This window comes from Chelonus insularis, unplaced genomic scaffold (assembly GCF_013357705.1).
Source record: "Chelonus insularis isolate UGA/USDA-ARS -01 unplaced genomic scaffold, ASM1335770v1 contig_76_pilon, whole genome shotgun sequence".
NCBI lineage: Eukaryota > Metazoa > Arthropoda > Insecta > Hymenoptera > Braconidae > Chelonus > Chelonus insularis.
Window position 1 is genome coordinate 906,339 of NW_023276741.1, and position 18,760 is coordinate 925,098.

The following is an 18,760-nucleotide window of genomic DNA, read 5'->3' on the forward strand; positions in this document are numbered from 1 at the left end:
TCAGACCACTATCCATTTGTAATAAGATTATATATAGATAAAAATTCATACTCTAAGAAAACGTTCAAACTAACGACTACTAAAACTAACTGGTCAAAATAAAATCTCTTTTAGAAGAATCCTACTTTTCCTTTCTCTCTGTTGAGTTCGAAGAGCTATCACTGACTAAAAAGTACGAAATTTTTATGAGTAAGGTTGAAGAAAGTGCTGCCGCCGTCATCTAAGGTACTAAAAAACACTTCAAGATAATAGAGGCTAATTGGAATAATTCTCGTAACATAAAAAGATTGAACAACGCTGTCTTTTGGTGGGACAAGGAATGTCTGAAGGTCGAACCATCAGAACGCGCGGCCTTTCGTAAGTGGGAACATACGGGTGAGATGGTAGATTCAATTGAGTACAAAAGAAGGTGTGCGGTAGCAACTCGAACGTTCATCGGAAAGAAAAGAGATAATCGCAGAGAGTTCGCCAGCAATATTAACTTCGAAACAAATGCTCAATATGTATGGAACTGTTGAGGTTTAGACTTTGTCGGTGACGACATCTTTGAGTGTTGTGAAGTGCATGAGGCCCACGACACTAGCTCTCCCTTCCGGTTTGTAGGATTGTTCTCTGAACGCTATTACTCACTCTTTCGTAAAGCTTCTTGGTGTCACGACGCGTTCATTCCGTATTCATAAAATATCTGTATTCTGGTTTATTTATATAAACATTATTTTAGTGATTATTAGAGTATTGTTTAGAGTGTTGAATAAACTTAGTTTTGAATAATAATTGTGTCTTTAATTGGCTCAATCAAGTACTCCCTGACCTCCCATTCTAATAGGTTATAGGCCTATCACGCTTTTAAGATAAAACTTTTTTTTTGTGATTTTCAATTTGGTTTGACTAATTATAAAGTTCAGTGAAATAGTTTTTGTAATATTAAAGACACTTTTGCGCTAACAAATTTGGAGGAAACATTAGAGGATTCAGAGGTAAGTGATAGTAGTTTTCTAGAACATTTAAATAAAGAGTTTCTTGAATTTAGAGTGTTTCTTTTAGAAAAAATGATAAACAATAGTAATTAGAATGATATTTGTGATTCAATAAATTCAGAAAATTAGAGATCGTGAAATTGGTAGCGTCTTTGTTAAAATATGACGACACATTTCGAAGAAACCGAGCCAGTGTGAGTATTGCATGCACGTTCGAACGTGTTCGTTGGCGGCACGCTCGCGCGCGCGAGAAGAGGGCTTTGTTTACAAGTCGTTTTCTCGTGGTGCGTAGTTTGAGCATTGCTTATGCTTACGACATAAAACGTTCTTTTGTTTCTTCTTAGAAGAAAATACGCGTTATAAAATGAAATAAATTTTTTTTAGAAGATAGATGTTTAATCAAATTAAACTAATAGAAGTATTTAGAAGATAGATGTTGAATAAAAATTGAATAAATAAGCACATTAATTATAAATAATATTTATTATGGAAATTATTTAAAGGATTTTCTTTAGATAATTAAATTAATTAGATAATATAATTAGAGATTTCAGTTTTAAGATCGTTGAGAGATTACAAATTATATGTTTGATAAATGCAAACAATAGCACACCGAGAGGCTCATTATTATCATCATTATTTTCTCCTCTCCTCTTCTCTTTATAATGATTACTATGATTGAAAATAAAATAGAGTAATTAAAATAGAGTTAGAAGTTTTGAGTTTTTTTTTAGAAGAATTTAGAATAAATGATTTTAATTAAATTTTTTTTGACATAATTTAATAAATAAAAATTCCCGCAATATGATCAGCCGGTAAATTAATGTGTTCTGTAAGAAAATATTCCGGGGCTATCTTCGCAAGACATTCGCTGTGCGGTGTCAAACGTTTGGTAGCTAGGGATATCGAAGGACTCGGATTGGTATCCCGTACGTGTGCATGGCCAACCTATTTCAACCGGTCTTCATTGCCGTGCGTGAAGCCAAAGTTTGAAACAAAGGGGTGCACGTGCGTGGTGGCGTTGTTCGAGGACTGGATGTCTCGTTTCGAATTACAATAAATTGTTGTACGTTTATTGCGATTCAGAAGCACGAAATAAATTCTTTATCAATTTTAAATAAAAATAAACCTGGTTTTAGATGATTTAAAAGAATATTAGAGAAATTTTTAACGATTTTAAAGATAATTAAAGAAACTTTAGATGATTCTAGAAAATATCAGAGAAATTTTTGATCCTTTAAAGAATATTAAAGAAAATTGATACAGAACTAGAAGATTTACATAGAGTTAGAAGTTTTTTCATTGCATATTACGAGTTATCATCGTTTTATTTTATGAGTTATAATTGACATGATGATTTTACTTTAGATAATTTGTTTCAAAAGCCCGAAATAGATAGCAGAGAAACAGAAAATAAGTCTCGTCGACTATAAAAGTGATGAATAAGAAGTTGCTGAAAGATACGACTCTCCAGAACTAGTAATAGAGGAAGAAGAGGTTTTAGAGGAACCTGACAAGAAAGAAATAGATGGTAAGTTTTTTTAACAATTTACAAAATAAACATCAGTTATTATGATTTCTTGTTCTGATTCTCTGCTGAATGAATTAATAAACAGAGGCTGTTAAAATTATTAGAAGTCAGAAGTTAGATTGATTTAGAGATAGAGATCGAAGGCCTAATCAAATAGAACTAGAGAAAATCCAGGTTATTAGAGCAAAATTTTTTTTGATTTTACAGCCAAAAACAAAGAGCAGAAGAAGTTAAAAATAACAGAAGATGTGACAATTAAAACACCTAATCGTCACGAATTCCTGTTCAAAGCTGCAGAGGAACTAAGACAGAAGCAGCAAATAAGTCAAGTTGAGAAGCTAGCCAAAATTAGTAAACAGGCAGCTAACTCAAACAAAATCGCAGTTTAAAAGCCTAATCCTTGAAGCAGGTGATGTTGATGGCCAGAGATATGGTCAATACTCTGGCTCAAACATCCAAAGATAATCGAGAGGCACAGAGGATTCGTTATGAATCACTGAAGGTTGGTAAAGAACATATTAAAAAATTTGATTTATTAGAGAACACTAGAGCTAAGAGAAAAACTGTAGATTTAGAGTTATAGAACGGTGACATTGAATGTAAGAGAACAAAACCCACCAAAAACCCAGAGGTAGAAGCTGAGAATGTAAAACAATCACAAAGTCATTTTGATTCAGAAGCACAAAATGTAGTCACAACGAAGAGCGTTGAACAAGAGTTTTTAGGGACTAAATTAAATATTAAGAGAGACTCCAAACTAAAACAAAACATTAACTTTGATGTTTGGTTAGATTACTTAAAATCTGAATTAGATAGTAATGATTTACTAGAGGTTATTGAGCCAACTGTAAAATCTAATTAAAACTACTCAGAATCGAGTATAGCCAAAAGAAAGAGATTAGCTAGAGACGTAATTATTAATAGATTAGATAAAAAATATCACGAAATCATCATAAATATTAGAGATCCTATAAAAATTTTACAAAAACTTAGAAGTTCTAGAAAAAGTGAGGTGAATGTAACTCATACATCATTAAGAACTCGGCTATATGCCACTAGAATGAGTAAAAATGAATCTGTAAATAATTTTTACGAAAGATTTAATGCAATTGTTAGAGAATACGAAGTATGTGAGAATATACTAGAATTGACGCCACAAAAAGTTCGATCAGCATTTTATCAGGCTGTTTCTTCAGCTATTCCTGAAATAAGGAACGCAGACTTATTAAAGAAACAAACAACTGGTCAGAAAATGACATTTGATAAAATAAAATCATATATTTTACAGTTAGAGGCAGAGAAAAATCTGAAACCAAAAAAAGAGGATGAGCCCAAAGCTCAATGGGTTCATAACCCAAATGCAAAAGAGAGCAAGTGCCACGGATGCAACAAATTTGGGAACTGGATGAGGGATTGTCCACTCTCACATCAAAACAAATGGTTCTGCTACTACTATCAAGCCATTAAAGACCATAAAGGGGATGACTGTCCCACAATTAGAGGTAGAAAAAACCGGTACATTGATAAAAAGTTTAGAAGAAACATTAGAGATAAAAGTCAATGCAATGTTAATTCTAAAAACAAGAGAATCAACAATAATAATAAAAATGTCCTAAAAATTGCTAAGAAAAATTAACATTTTAGAGAAAAAGAGCTTAAGAGGAAGCCCAAGGAGGAAACCAAAAGAGCGTATAGAGCGAAAGAAATGCGGGTCAGGGACATCAAAGTGACACACGTAAGAGCAATTATATTAATTTCATTGCCGATTCGGGAGCAACTGATCCCATAATCAATGATGACATGATTCTTAGTAACTTCAAAAGTGTAATAATAAAATAATTCAGAGTGCAAAAAATCGCCAATATAATAATAGATGGGAAAGGAAACTTACTTTTATATACAGATTGAAGTAAAGAAAACATAATTAAACTAGCAAATGTATTTGCATCTAAAGATATTTCTGGAAAATTGTTATCATTGCGTAAACTGGTGGACTCAGGGTTTCGAATTTACTTAGATGATAAAGATTAAAAAAAAATAGTTTTAGAGGCAATTTATGAAAAACCAAATTGGACAATAAAATTTAGAGTTAAAAAACAAGAGCAAAATCAATTAGAGAATAAAATAGAGTATGAAGTATATTGTTGTCGAGCTGCAATACATAAACATGATGAGATTCCGACACAATCACAGAATCATAATTAGGACAAAAAGACAGTAGAGTGGGAGGGAGATATTGATAATAGAAAGATTATAGAATCCAAAACTTAGAAGATATATACACAAGTAACCCTCTAGAGAATAATAATAATTGTACAGAGAAATTTAATGAAGCAATGTTATGGCATGTTAGACTAGGTCACACATCATTAAATAACTTAAGAAAACTACAGAAGATTAATAAAAAGATGGAGAAAGTAAAATTTGATGAGGCCATACTAGAATGTGAAGTCTGTATTATGTCAAAGATGCAGAAATTAACCTTTAGAGAGACTAGAAAAAGAACTGAAAGGCCACTTTAAATTATACATACGGATACGAATAATGAAATGTAGGGAATCTTCCACCCTTGGCTTGCTTTCGTGATTTAGTTAGTTAATAAATTCAGTTTAGAGTGTTATAGTTTAAATTATAAGAGATATTGATGATTTTGCTTCGGGTTTTAGAGTCATTTATAAGATGAAAATCAGTGTATTTGAGATTAGAGCCGTTAGATTAAGGTTAATTAATATTTAAATTTTAGAAACGATAGGTAATTATTTAAACTTGTTCCAGAATTCGAGTTAGAATTATTTGTTTATAAAATATTGTTCTTTATTGATGATGCAGAATCGTTACAGAATGATTTATGATTTTTGTTAATTGGATAATGAATAAGAAAATTGATTTTGTTTTAATAAATTAAGCATTAATTGATAATTGGTATTTGAATAATTAGTAAAGAAGAGCCTTCAACTCTAGTTTGTTTATTTAACAATTTTGAATACTTTTGTGGGGTTCAACCGAGGATTATTGCCAGCCCTGACCCTCTCTCCACAACCCACATAACTGAGCTCCAGGAGATCCCCTGTCAGGACCTCTTTACCAGCAGCATCTTAATTAAGTTTAGTCTAAGATTTCGTAATTAGTTTTAGGATTTTTGAGAATTGTGAGAGTTTGGTTGGATTTTGATTTAAGGTTAGTTGTAAGTTTTGGTCTAGGTTTAGTTTTTTTTTTGGGATTAGATGTAAGTTTTGCCAGTTTAGTTATTCTGGCGATAAAAATAACTTGGCGCCCGTCGTTTATAATGATTATAAGCGAACCAGGGATGTTAGCTGATAAATTAGTGTCCTGGAGGAAGGTGAATACTGAGTACACCTACCCCAGTGGAAAAGTATCGTCACAATATAAAGGATCCAAAACCAGATTTGAAGTTTGAAGAGCGAGCCATAAAAACAGTCCTGGTAGGCTATACGCCAACAGGATATGTGTTTTGGCATCCAAGTTCAGGGAAGTTTTTCGAATCGAGACATGTTAGAATTAATGAGAAACTTGTTTACAAGAACAATAATTTAGAGCAAAACATAAAAATAGCACCCAAAATAGAAAACAAACTTGATTGGAACTGGATAAAAGAGTTTAAAGAGAAAGTCCAAAAGGAACAGGAACCAGAAAAACCTGAACCCAAGAAAAGAGGAAGACCGCGCAAGAAACAATCAGATATAAAGGATTCAGTAGAGAAAAGAGCAGAAAAGAATATAAGTAGACCAAATACCAGAAGTCAAAATAAAAGAAAATTAGAGAACAACGAGAAAGTTCAGCAGGTCAAGAGATACATAGAAGATACAAGCTTTATTAGATTCATAAATACTTTGGAGGATAATTCGGAAGAAGTCCTTAAAAACAAACATATAGAAGAAGATGAAGAATTAAGATGTCTCATAGCTTTAATCAACAAAGAACCTGCAAATTTTAAAGAAGCTATGAGATCTAAAGATGCAACTTTGTGGAACAAAGCAGTGAAAGAAGAACTGGATTCTATAAATGAAAATAGAGTGTGGAAATTGGTAGATAGAGAAAAAATAAAATTAAAAAATAATAGAGCTAATATAATAGATTCAAGATAGGTGTTTAAGAGGAAATCAGAAGCTAATGGATCTATGAGATACAAAGTTCGATTAGTTATCAGAGGATTCAAAGATAAAAGTAATTATGATCTAAAAGTGACATATGCACCAGTTTCTCGGCTACCAGTAATTAGAGCTGTAATAGCAATAATAAATAAATATGATTTATATGCATGTCAATAAGATGTCAAGGCGGCATTTTTAAATGGTGTTCTAGATGAAGAAGTTTACACGGAAATTCCAGATGGTTTAGAGGAGGATAAACACACCAGAGAATCGAAAGTGTGCAAATCAAGGCACTGTATGGTTTGAAAGTAAGTTCAAAGAAATGGAACATACAATTCACAGAAGAAGTAAGAAAACTTGGACTAGAGAATGCTTTACACAAACCATGCTTATATACTGGGAGGAAAAACGGTAAAATGGCTATATTAGCTCTATATGTAGATGATATCTTAGCAGCCAGACAAGATGAAACTAGAGGAAATTACAGATCATTCAAGTAGAGCGTTTGAGATAAAAGATCTCGGAGAACCGAAGTGTTTTCTAGATATGAATATTCAGAGAAATAGAAAAGAAGGATACATGGTAATTAATCAGTCAACGTATATCAAAAGTATTTTAGAGAGATTTAACATGAAAGAGTGTAAGCCACAAAACACTCCCATGGTGACTAGACAAGTAATGAACAAAAATAAGAAGAGAAAATTAGAAGAAATAGAATTGGATACAGAGTCAAGAAATACACAAACCAAAAAGGTACCATATAGAGAGGCGATAGGCAGTTTAATGTATTTGGCAAACGCGACACGTCCAGATATAGCATTCGCAGTCAACTACTTAGCCAGGAGACAATTAGAGCCAACTGAAGATGATTGGAGAGATGTAAAAAGAATATTTAGATACTTAAGAGGAACTGTTGAATAAGGGTTAAAATTTAAAACTTCACAGTATGAATAAGAAGCTTATACAGATGCCAGCTTCAGGGATCATGAAGATTCAACATCATCGGGTGGATATGTAATTAAACTTTTTGAGGATGTGATTGCGTGGAGAAGCCATAAGCAAAATGATGTAACATTATCAACTTGTCAAGCAGAGTACCTGGCAATGAGTGATGCTTGCCAAGAATTAATATCCTTAGATAAGGCAGTGAGATTCGCAATAGAAAAAACATTATTCCCTGTTACAATATGGTGTGACAACAAGTCAGTAGGAGACTGTACTAAGAAAGATGGTCGTCACAAACTTAAGATGTTTGATGACAATTTAGAAGAAATAAAAAGAGACCTACTAGAAAGGGAAAAGAGTGGAACTAGAAGACGTATAGCTAGCACACATGGAGGTTTTATAAAGCAGTGTGTTGAGGAAAATAGAGTTAGAGTAAAATGGGTGATGACAAAAAAAATATAGTTGATATAATGACTAATCAGCTACCATTAGAAACACACAAATATCTTAGAGGCAAAATGTTAGAGTAAAACTTAGTTTATTTTTTTTTATGTTTCAGATGAATCCTGAGAGTGTCACAACCGACAAAGGGAGGGAGTGTTGAGGTGTAGACTTTGTCGGTGACAACTCTTTGGGTGTCGTGAAGTGCATAAGGCCCACGATACTAGCTCTCCCTTCCGGTTTGTAGGATTGTTCTCTGAACGCCATTACTCACTCTTTCGTAAAGCTTCTTGGTGTCACGACGCGTTCCTTCCGTATTCATAAAATATCTGTATTCTGGTTTATTTATATAAACATTATTTTAGTGATTATTAGAGTATTGTTTAGAGTGTTGAATAAACTTAGTTTTGAATAATAATTGTGTCTTTAATTGGCTCAATCAAGTACTCCCTGACCTCCCATTCCAATAGGAACAAATGTCGCGTTTTTAAAAACAAGTTACATCGCGTTTGTAACTAAAAATCTGCCAGCTAGTGTCTCCGTCTCCCAATTCGCCGATGACATTGCATTCTACTTACGAACAATTAATGTCAACCGCTGCAAAAAGCGAATAAAAAGTTCGATTAAAAGCATTATAAAGAACCAACGCGATCTTGGTCTCGATCTTGCTTCGCAGAAAATAGTCTTAATTGATTTTAATAAACACAAAAGATCACCAGGCAAGGTGGATATCAATATTGACGGCATTGTCATCAAATCAAGCAGCTCGGTACGCTTCTTAGGAGTCTTCTTTGACTACAACATAAAGTTCGCGACACACACAGACCATGAAATAAGAAAAATGCTCAAGGTCACTTAAAATTCTGAAGTTCCTCTGTGGCACATGGTGGGGATCCCACCCTGACACTCTTTTCACATTATACAAGAGCTACATGCCATCTATTATTGTAGCTGGATCTATTTTCCTTTACGTAAAGAAGAAGCAGAAAAACTCAAGAGGCTATAGTACACAGCAATCAGAGTCGCCCTTGGACTCAGAAAAAGCACTCCTACGAACATTCTGCTTGTGGAATCGAAGTTAACAACGTAACGTAATAGAGCTAAACTACTCGGTTACTTTTATCTAAGCAAAGTTTTATCTCTCAGTAGTAGTCCTCTTTAAAAAGACATTACTGTTTATGAGAAAAAACGTACCAGGAATACCAAGAAGAAAATGAGGACACGATTTATGTCCAACTCATACTTTAAGGACATTTCGATAGATAGAGGTCAGTTCCCAAACTATTCTTGTATCTGATGCATAATTTGAGGCCATTTCGAAATTGTATATAAAATAATACCAAAAAACCACTATAGATGGCAGAACTTGTATTATTTCTTTTAGTGTCCAGACCCAGATTTGTTTGTTGACATAGAATGCCTCCGAACAACACAATATATAAGGGGTTGTGTCCTCGATCTAGTCAAAATATTAGTCAGCTATCATCATAACTATTCAAGCGTTATTTTTTTTACATACTTTGCTGTTTTTCCGGATTGACGTCGAGGTATACAATATATAAGGAAATGTGTCCTTAAACTAGATAATACGTGAGAGTATAATTAAGATAAACATCGTACTTCTACCCTCGTATTTCGTCGCTAGAATAGGATGTCCTCAAATTACACAATACGTAGGCAGGCATGTCCTCAAACTATACACTATACGAAACGATTATAATCATAGGAGTTGTATGTTTTTTTTCTATAAAAAATTCGATAGTTAGAACATTAACAATATAGAAAAATGTATATCGATTGTCATAGAATGTCTCCGAACAACACAATACATCTCTTTTATCCTTTTAATAAATGGAGTGCATTACTTTTTAGCTAATTGTCTCTAAGTACTTGTTTTTAATAGATATCTAGATAACCGAAATTCATCTTTTTTATAACATCGAACGAAAAAACACGTTGATTACACATTAATAATTCTGTAGATGTATTATGTCTTATATCGACTAGTTTGAAGACACTTTTATCGATGTATTGTATAGATCAGGAACATTCCTTTAATTTTTTAAATAAATGCAGTGCATTACCTTCTAGCAAATTGTCTTTAAGTACTGGTTTTAATCAGATATTTAGTTCACCAAATCCATCTCCTTAATAAAACTAGATAAAAAAACACGTTAAATAAACAATAATAATTCTGTAGTTGTATTATGTCGATCATCGACTAGTTTCAGGACAGTTTAGTCGATGTATCGTATAGATCAGGGACATGTTTTTTATCTTCTTTATCAATGAAGTGCATAACCTCCTAGCTAATTGTCTTCAGGTACTTGTTTTTATTAAATATTCGGATAACCCAAATATATCTCTTTAATCGAATCGAGTAAAGAAACACGTTTATATAAGCAAAAAAATTTCTGTAGATGTATTTTGTTGTATGTTGACTAGTATGGGGACACTTATGTCGATATATTTGTATAGTTTATAAAAAAATGTATCCATATATTTCAGAACGATCATATCATCGGAATAGTATACGGAATTAATGTCCCTAAACTATACAGAATGTAACGAAAAATGTCCTCAATATTACGATTCTGCATAATTTTCTCGTCCTTGAAGTATACGCTACACATATGAACCGTGTAAAATTCTATCGTATATTTTGAGGACATTTGTTGTAACGTATATTATAGGGACATATCCTCATAGTATACATTCCATTAAATGTCTCCATTTTACTCGTTCTATCGAAGATTCTTTTGTTTAGGACAAATTTTATACGAAAATCAATTTTTTAACTTTTATGGTGTTACATGAACTCTGGGCTACAATATTTCACGAAAAAAATGTAGTGTCCCAAACTATACGTTAGACATATATATATATATTGTTACGCCGTGACTACCTCACACCATACGTGTATTTAATTTTTGCTGACTGTAATATTATTACACCTGTGTCTCGAGACTCATGGCAACTCCCTTACTTATTTTTCTCAAGCGCAGTAACACATTAATAGCACTACTTTTGTATTTTGATATTTTTTCATTTTTTAGTCAGTCGACAGGAAACTATCATTGAAGTAGAAACAGAAAGAAATAAAGTTTTCTCGATTCATGTGAAGAATAAGAATCAGAATATTGTCAATAAGTTTAGAATATTCAGTAATGAATAGAAGTGATTAATTAACTGTACTGTTGTTAGCTATAATTTTAGTGCTAAACATTTAAGTGTAATTAATATTAAAAGTGACAATAAATTTGTTATCACTTAAAATAAATTTTTGTGTATTTAAATTGACTGAAATCCTGGAATTTATCCTCGGCATAACAAAATTGGTGGCAGCGGTAGTATCTCAAATCAGTTCGAAATTTGAATGCTTGGATTGATAAAGGAGAAAATGATAATAACAACACTTCTGTAAGTACAATTACTTATATATGGAAACATATACGACGGATAACGCATTTTCGGAATACAGAGAAAATAATAATAACGATTATTTTAATACGGACGATTCCTACGAGTCTACGGAAGATCTAAACGAATATCGAAAAATTCAAGTAACAGAAAACACGATGGAAGCTCGAATTACAGATCTCGTAAATTCAGTACAAGCATTACAGAATCAATTAACTACATTACATGCAATAAGAGAAAATATAAATGCACCGGCTAACAATCACACGTCAAACTACGATACAGTCGATCACGCATCTACAACGCAAGACAGCGTCGCGACAGCGTCGCGACAGCAACTGATATAAAAAATCTTAAACAACAACTCGAATTAATTACGGAATTCGAAGGCAATAACATAGCAGTTGAAACATTTATTTTCGAAATAAAATCTGTTATTGATGATTTGCCGGAGGAGCAAAGAAATACATTTGTTCGATTGATCATTTCAAAAAAGATTATTAAGGGCGCACGGAAAGCTATCGGCGGGCACGATATTCGATCGTCAGATGATCTATATCAAGTTTTACGTAACAATTTTGGCGAGTGTAAATCTTACGATATTGCTATTCTTGAGAGAAGCCAATGTCAGCAAGGATCAGAGAAAGAAACCCTTTACAATAAACAATTCACTGAATGTCATCTTAATATTAAAAGAGCAATAAATAATAATGTTGATTATGATAAAAGAGATCGCGTCGTTATATTAGCAAATGATGAAAAACAAGGACTGATACAGTACATTCGTGGTTTAAAGCCGAGTGTCAGATTATTTGTCAAAGCTGGAAAACCTACAACTATTCGAGAAGCTCAAAATTTAGCATTAGAAACAGAAAAAGAAGAAGAAATATCGCGCGTGGTTTATAAAAATTCGAATCACGAAAACAAAAAACCTATTAACAAAAATTTGAATAAAAACCCGAAAAGCATCGATAATGAAACGCAGAAAAATCTGGCGCAAACAAAAAAAGCGATTTCCATGTCATAGATGTGGCAGTTTAGACCATTTTATTCGAGACTGCCCACAAAAACCTACTAATGCAAATTTTCCGTCGCGCCGACAACCAACCGTGCCCAATCTTATCAAATACACAGAATGTCAAGGAACTCAAGAAACCCAGGAGCAACCTTTATGCTCAGAATCAACAGCCAATTCGGACAGCGATATTATTCGTTCTTGGTAGACACAGGAGCAGCCGTCAACATCATCAAATTAAAGTGTACTGTCGGACTACCAGTCAGAAAAACCTGGGCGCAGCTAACGGGTATCAATGCTACGCCTGTAAATTGTACTCAGGAATGTAAAATTGAAATAGATAACGTTGAACACATTTTTCTCGTAGTTCCTAACGAGTTCCCCCTGGAAGAAGACGGTATTGCTGGTTGTCCATTTCTTGAGAAAGAAGATGCTATAATATTAGCGAAACGAAGAACAATAATTTTTAATAGGAAAATACCAGAATTAAAAATGTTGAAAATTGAGAATAGAGAATCAAACAATTACACAATAGAGAGAAGTAAACTTTTAGAGGAAAATACACGTCTTAATCATATTTTGGACGAGAAAGCTAAAGAAAATATATGGGAAATAATAGATTCATATCAAGATGTGTACTGTTTGCCAGCAGATCCGGTACCAGGCACAGATTTAGGAGATCATCCACTTGAAACAACAGACGAAATACCGGTTTTTGTTAAACAATATCGATATCCACCTGGACAACTTGAAGAAATTTTTAGACAAGTGAAAGAAATGAAAAAAAAAGGACTAATTACAGACTCGGACTCTCCATATAACTCATCTTTGTGGATTGTTCCCAAGAAAAGTGACGCTTCAGGGAAACAGAAATGGCGAGTTGTAGTAGACTATCGAAAATTGAACGAAAAAACTCGCGCAGATGCTTATCCTATACCAAACATAGAAGAAATTTTAGACCAGCTTGGTAACGCTCGCTATTTTTCAGCTTTTGATTTAGCAAGCGGGTTTCACCAAATCCCGATGAGAAAAGAACATCGACATAAAACGGCTTTTAGTACTCCTCAAGGCCACTACGAACTTGTCAGAATGCCATTCGGGTTGAAGAACAGTCCTTCAACCTTCCAAAGAATAATCGATAAAGCTTTAAGAGGGTTAATTGGAAAAGTATGCTTTGTTTACTTGGATGATGTCATCATATATGGATCAACCTTGGAAGAACACAATAATAAATTACGTATCTTCCTACAGAGAATGAGAGATGTTAACCTCAAACTGCAGCCTGACAAGTGTGAATATTTAAAACCTGAATTACAGTTTTTGGGTCACGTCATTACGAAGGATGGTGTAAAACCTAATCCTGAGAAGTGTAAAAGTGTTCGAGAATTTCCTCGTCCAAAAAACATAAAAAACATTAAACAATTTTTGGGACTTTCAGGCTACTATAGAAAATTCATCAAAGATTACAGCAAAAAGGCTAAACCATTGACACAATTGCTAAAGAAAAATGCACCTTGGGTATGGGAAGTAGAACAAGAAAAAGCATTTACAATTCTTAAAGAAGAATTATGTAATAGTCCAATCCTTGCATACCCAGATTTTTCAAAGGAATTCACCTTAGCTACTGACGCATCTGGCGTTGCAATAGGTGGAATATTATCGCAAGAAAAAAATGGAAAGGAACACCCAGTGTCTTATACAAGTCGGGTACTCAATGCAGCCGAACAACGCTATTCAACTATTGAAAAAGAATTATTAGCAGTGGTATGGTGTGTAAAACACTTTCGCCCATATTTGTATGGTCGCAAGTTCAAAATAATAACCGACCATAGGCCTTTGGTTTGGTTAATAAATCTAAAAGATCCTCATTCACGATTAGCCAGATAGAGAATCATGCTAGAAGATTATGATTATGAAATTGTCTATAAGAAAGGTGTTTTGAATACAAATGCAGATGCATTATCAAGAAACCCGGTACTGGCGTACCGAAAGAAGAAGAATGTAAATTCAACTAGTAAAAAACGAAAAGAAATAGAACGAGATAAATCAGAGAACCAAGTTAGGAAACGGAAGAAGTTGAGTGAAACTCAAATAAAAAAGAAAGAAGAAAATGAGGAATCAGTAACTCATGATAAGAAATGGAGAAGAATAGAAGTAAACATAGAACAAAATAAAGAAAGAAAAGTAGAGGAAAAAAAGGAAGATAATACAGAAGATTTAGAAAGACCAGAATTAGCCTCACGAGCGAAGCTAGGAAAACAAATAATATTGACGAATGATCCAATACCTGAGGGTAGTGTGGATGTATCGTTCATTGAAGGAGAAAATTCACAACCTATAGAAGTCTACTCTGAAGAGGACAACCAAGAATATCATATTATTGTGAGAATTAATTTAGAAGGAGAAATTGAAGAATTGAAAGAAAAAATTCAAGAAATAAAACAAATAGCACTTAATGAAGAACTTGAAGAACTCCACGTTGATCACGATGGATGTATCCAGTTAAGTGGCTTTTCGAGTAAAGCTTTGGAAAAAATTTGGATAAAAGAATTTCGAAATAAGAAAATCATAATTTATCTTCATGATAAACGTAGAATGATTCCAACAGAAGAAGAGATACCGAAAATATTAAAAGAAAACCATGACAGCCTTACTGGAGGACATGGAGGAATTAAGAAAACCTACTACAGAATTGCAGAGAACTATTTTTTGGAATCGTTAAGGAAAGATGTTGATAATTATGTAAGAAATTGTATAACATGTCAACGAATTAAAATAAATCGACATTCAACAAAAATGCCAATGGTGATCACCGACACACCAACCAGATTTAATACGAAAATTGCCATGGATATTTGTGGACCTCTACCTTCGACAACAGGGGAAAATAGATATCTTTTGACCTTGCAAGATCAGCTCACAAAATATCTCGTCGCCGTACCCTTAAAAAATTTCACAGCCGCTACAGTTATTAATGAATTTTTGAAACATTGGGTCAGCTATTTTGGAGTACCACAAAACATTTTAACAGACAGAGGAACAAACTTTACAAGTGGATTAACGAAGAATTTCGAAAAATTGTTGGGAATAAAACAAATAACGACAGCAAGTTTCCACCCTCAAAGCAACGGAAGCCTCGAACGAAGTCATCAGGTATTAAAAGACTTTCTGCGACACTTCTGTGATGAAAATGCTCAAAACTGGGACGAAGTAATCCATTTTGCAACACTATATTACAATACATCGAAACATGAAGGAACTAAATTTACACCCTGTGAACTAGTATTCGGTCAGAACGCAAGAGATGTATCATCAGTCAAGAAACGTCATAATATACCATATACTGAGTATCTCAATGAATTAAAACGCAAGTTATCAAAGAATCTAGATGAATGCAAGAAAATGATATCCGAGAGTAAACAACGATCCAAGGACAGATATGATAGAATGAGTAATCCTCAAGAATTCAAACCGGGCGATTCAATTTGGTTACGGAAAGAAAGTGTAGCTAACAATAAAACACATGCACTCAATCTACCATGGGAAGGGCCATATTAAATATCTGACAAGACGTCTGACGTCAATTATGAGATAATAAAGAATAATAAAAAAATTATCGTTCATGCAAATAGATTAAAATACGCTAATATAAATTTGTTTCAGAATTTCCCTGATTGAATTTTCTGATGGTAACAAAGAAATTTACAGAGAAACAGGTTTTCCTGTATTACCAAATATCTACATGGAGTATTTGGGGGACGTAAGATTCTTCCACGAGACCTACAACGTGGTATCATATATCAACTTGGATGAATTGACATTCCAGGAATCCGAAATCATGAAAGGACTCAACATGGTCAACACGTTTTGTAACGAAAATTGTACTGAAGCGAATCTGATAAAGAAAATACGTAATCAATTTGAGACATTTAGACAAGATAAGTATAAACTGTTTTCTGCTATAGGAGTTCGAAATCTAGTTAGAGAAAAGAGAGGTCTATTCAATTTTGTCGGTCAACTTTCCAAAATTTTATTCGGAACTATGAGTTCAGATGACGCAATTTATTACAACAATGAAATTGATGCTATTCATAGGGATAATAAAAGAATAAGTGAATTATTTCGAAATCAAACATACATATTGCAATTAACTATTCATAAAACTGAAAGCCTCTTTAGAGAACATAGTGAAAAGTTTAATAAAATAAATTCTAATTTTCAAAGTATTGATAAAAACATTCAAAAAATCTTAGAGACTGAAAATATCATTCAAAAAGATACTGTAATCACAGATATTTGCTTAGAAATTGAGTTAGCCCTAATTGAGTTTAGTAGAAATGTTAATATGATAGTTCAATCTATTAGTTTTGCAAAAATTGGTCAAATAAATTCCCAATTATTAACACCAGATTTACTCATGAGTTCAATAAAATTGATAAAAGACGAAAGGGGAGCAAACGAAATGCCAATTGCTCTTCATCAAGGCAACTATTTTGAATATTTAGAAATAAGTGACGTATCAATAAGTGTAATAGGATATAGATTTGTTTATGTAATCAAAATACCGATTTTAGAAATAGGAAATTATAAAGCATACAGAGCAATTCCTGCTCCTAAATTAATAAGAAGTAATCTATTGGCTTATATATCAAATCCAAACGATCATATAATTACTAATAATGAAAGACTATTATATACCCCTAGCGATAAATATTTTTTAGAAACTTGTAAAACCCACAAATCACTTTATTTCTGTAAAACGATATACCCAAAATACTTTATTCAAAAACAAGACACATGTATGAGCAAAATAGTAAACGAACCTGTAAATTTAAGCGAAAATGATTGTGATATTAAACTGATTAGTGTAAAAACTTCTATTTGAATACAATTTAAAAGTAATGACAAATGGTTATATTCGGCCCCTAAACCTGAGACTATTAAAATTATTTGCAATAATAAGGTAACAGATAAAATTATAAACGGAACAAAAATATTGTGGATCGCACCTGGATGTAGTGTTGTCTCTAATAGTGTCGTACTAAATTCTTACAAAAGTACAAATTACGACAATAATCAAACTTTTATACCATTGATTAATTATAACTTTCACCAAAATTTCCAAATGATCAATAATTCAATTATGAACCTCAGTTTATCCAAAATTTATTCAATAGAGACACCTGATGTAAAAATTGAGGATTTAACTAAATACGGAACTAAACTAAATGAAATTGAAAGAGAAATTACTACCGGATGTACGCTCAATACCAAGATCTAGCGTTAGAGAGTAGAGACTAGAGACCCGCACCTAATCTCTAGTACCTAACCTCTTAGTACCTAATCTAAAAGTGGATTTCTGAATTTATTATTGATGATTTTTTTTTCGCAATTGCGATAGGTAACCATGAACGAACACAAACCACTTATGAAAAAATAATGTTTTGGCTAACTTATGCTATGTATGCTTTAGGTGTGTTAGTTATATTATATTTAGCTTACAAATTAAGAATCTTTCAATTGATTAAATTCATAGTAAATAAGTTCTTTTCACTATACAATAAGTTAACCAACTATTGTGTTTCATCTCCTAAAACTCAACTCAATAACGACGAAAATTATTCCAACGAAATTCCAATGAAAACAATATGTTACGCAAATTCTATTTCTTCAGATTTAAATAGCATTTCAGAAGATAGTAAACAAAACCATCATTCAAATCAGAGAAGAAAACTAACTAAATCAAAATTACGCATATCAGAATTTGAAGACTCAACTTAACACTTTTTGTTTTGAAAATCTTTTTCTTTTTGGAAGATTTTCCAATCTAAGGGTGGGGGTGTTACGCCGTGACTACCTCACACCATACGTGTATTTAATTTTTGCTGACTGTAATATTATTACACCTGTGTCTCGAGACTCATGGCAACTCCCTTACTTATTTTTCTCAAGCGCAGTAACACATTAATAGCACTACTTTTGTATTTTGATATTTTTTCATTTTTTAGTCAGTCGACAGGAAACTATCATTGAAGTAGAAACAGAAAGAAATAAAGTTTTCTCGATTCATGTGAAGAATAAGAATCAGAATATTGTCAATAAGTTTAGAATATTCAGTAATGAATAGAAGTGATTAATTAACTGTACTGTTGTTAGCTATAATTTTAGTGCTAAACATTTAAGTGTAATTAATATTAAAAGTGACAATAAATTTGTTATCACTTAAAATAAATTTTTGTGTATTTAAATTGACTGAAATCCTGGAATTTATCCTCGGCATAACAATATACATATATATAGGGCGCGGAAACTATTCCTT

At 32.8% G+C, this 18,760-nt stretch overlaps 1 protein-coding gene across 1 annotated transcript; it reads left to right on the plus strand.

Annotated features, from left to right (window-relative positions):
- The first annotated feature begins 2,300 nt into the window (after positions 1 to 2,300).
- On the plus strand, positions 2,301 to 18,550 carry LOC118071270 (uncharacterized). Its single transcript, XM_035090330.1, has 3 exons — positions 2,301 to 2,508; positions 2,716 to 3,010; positions 16,105 to 18,550. Exon 3 carries the CDS (start codon positions 16,184 to 16,186, stop codon positions 17,324 to 17,326), a length of 1,143 nt encoding a protein of 380 aa, XP_034946221.1. The 5' UTR covers positions 2,301 to 2,508; positions 2,716 to 3,010; positions 16,105 to 16,183; the 3' UTR covers positions 17,327 to 18,550.
- The last annotated feature ends 210 nt before the right edge of the window (positions 18,551 to 18,760 follow it).

Coding starts and splice junctions, on each gene's coding strand:
- LOC118071270 (XM_035090330.1), top strand. CDS start 16,184: ATGGAGTATTTGGGGGACGTAAGATTCTTCCACGAGACCTACAACGTG.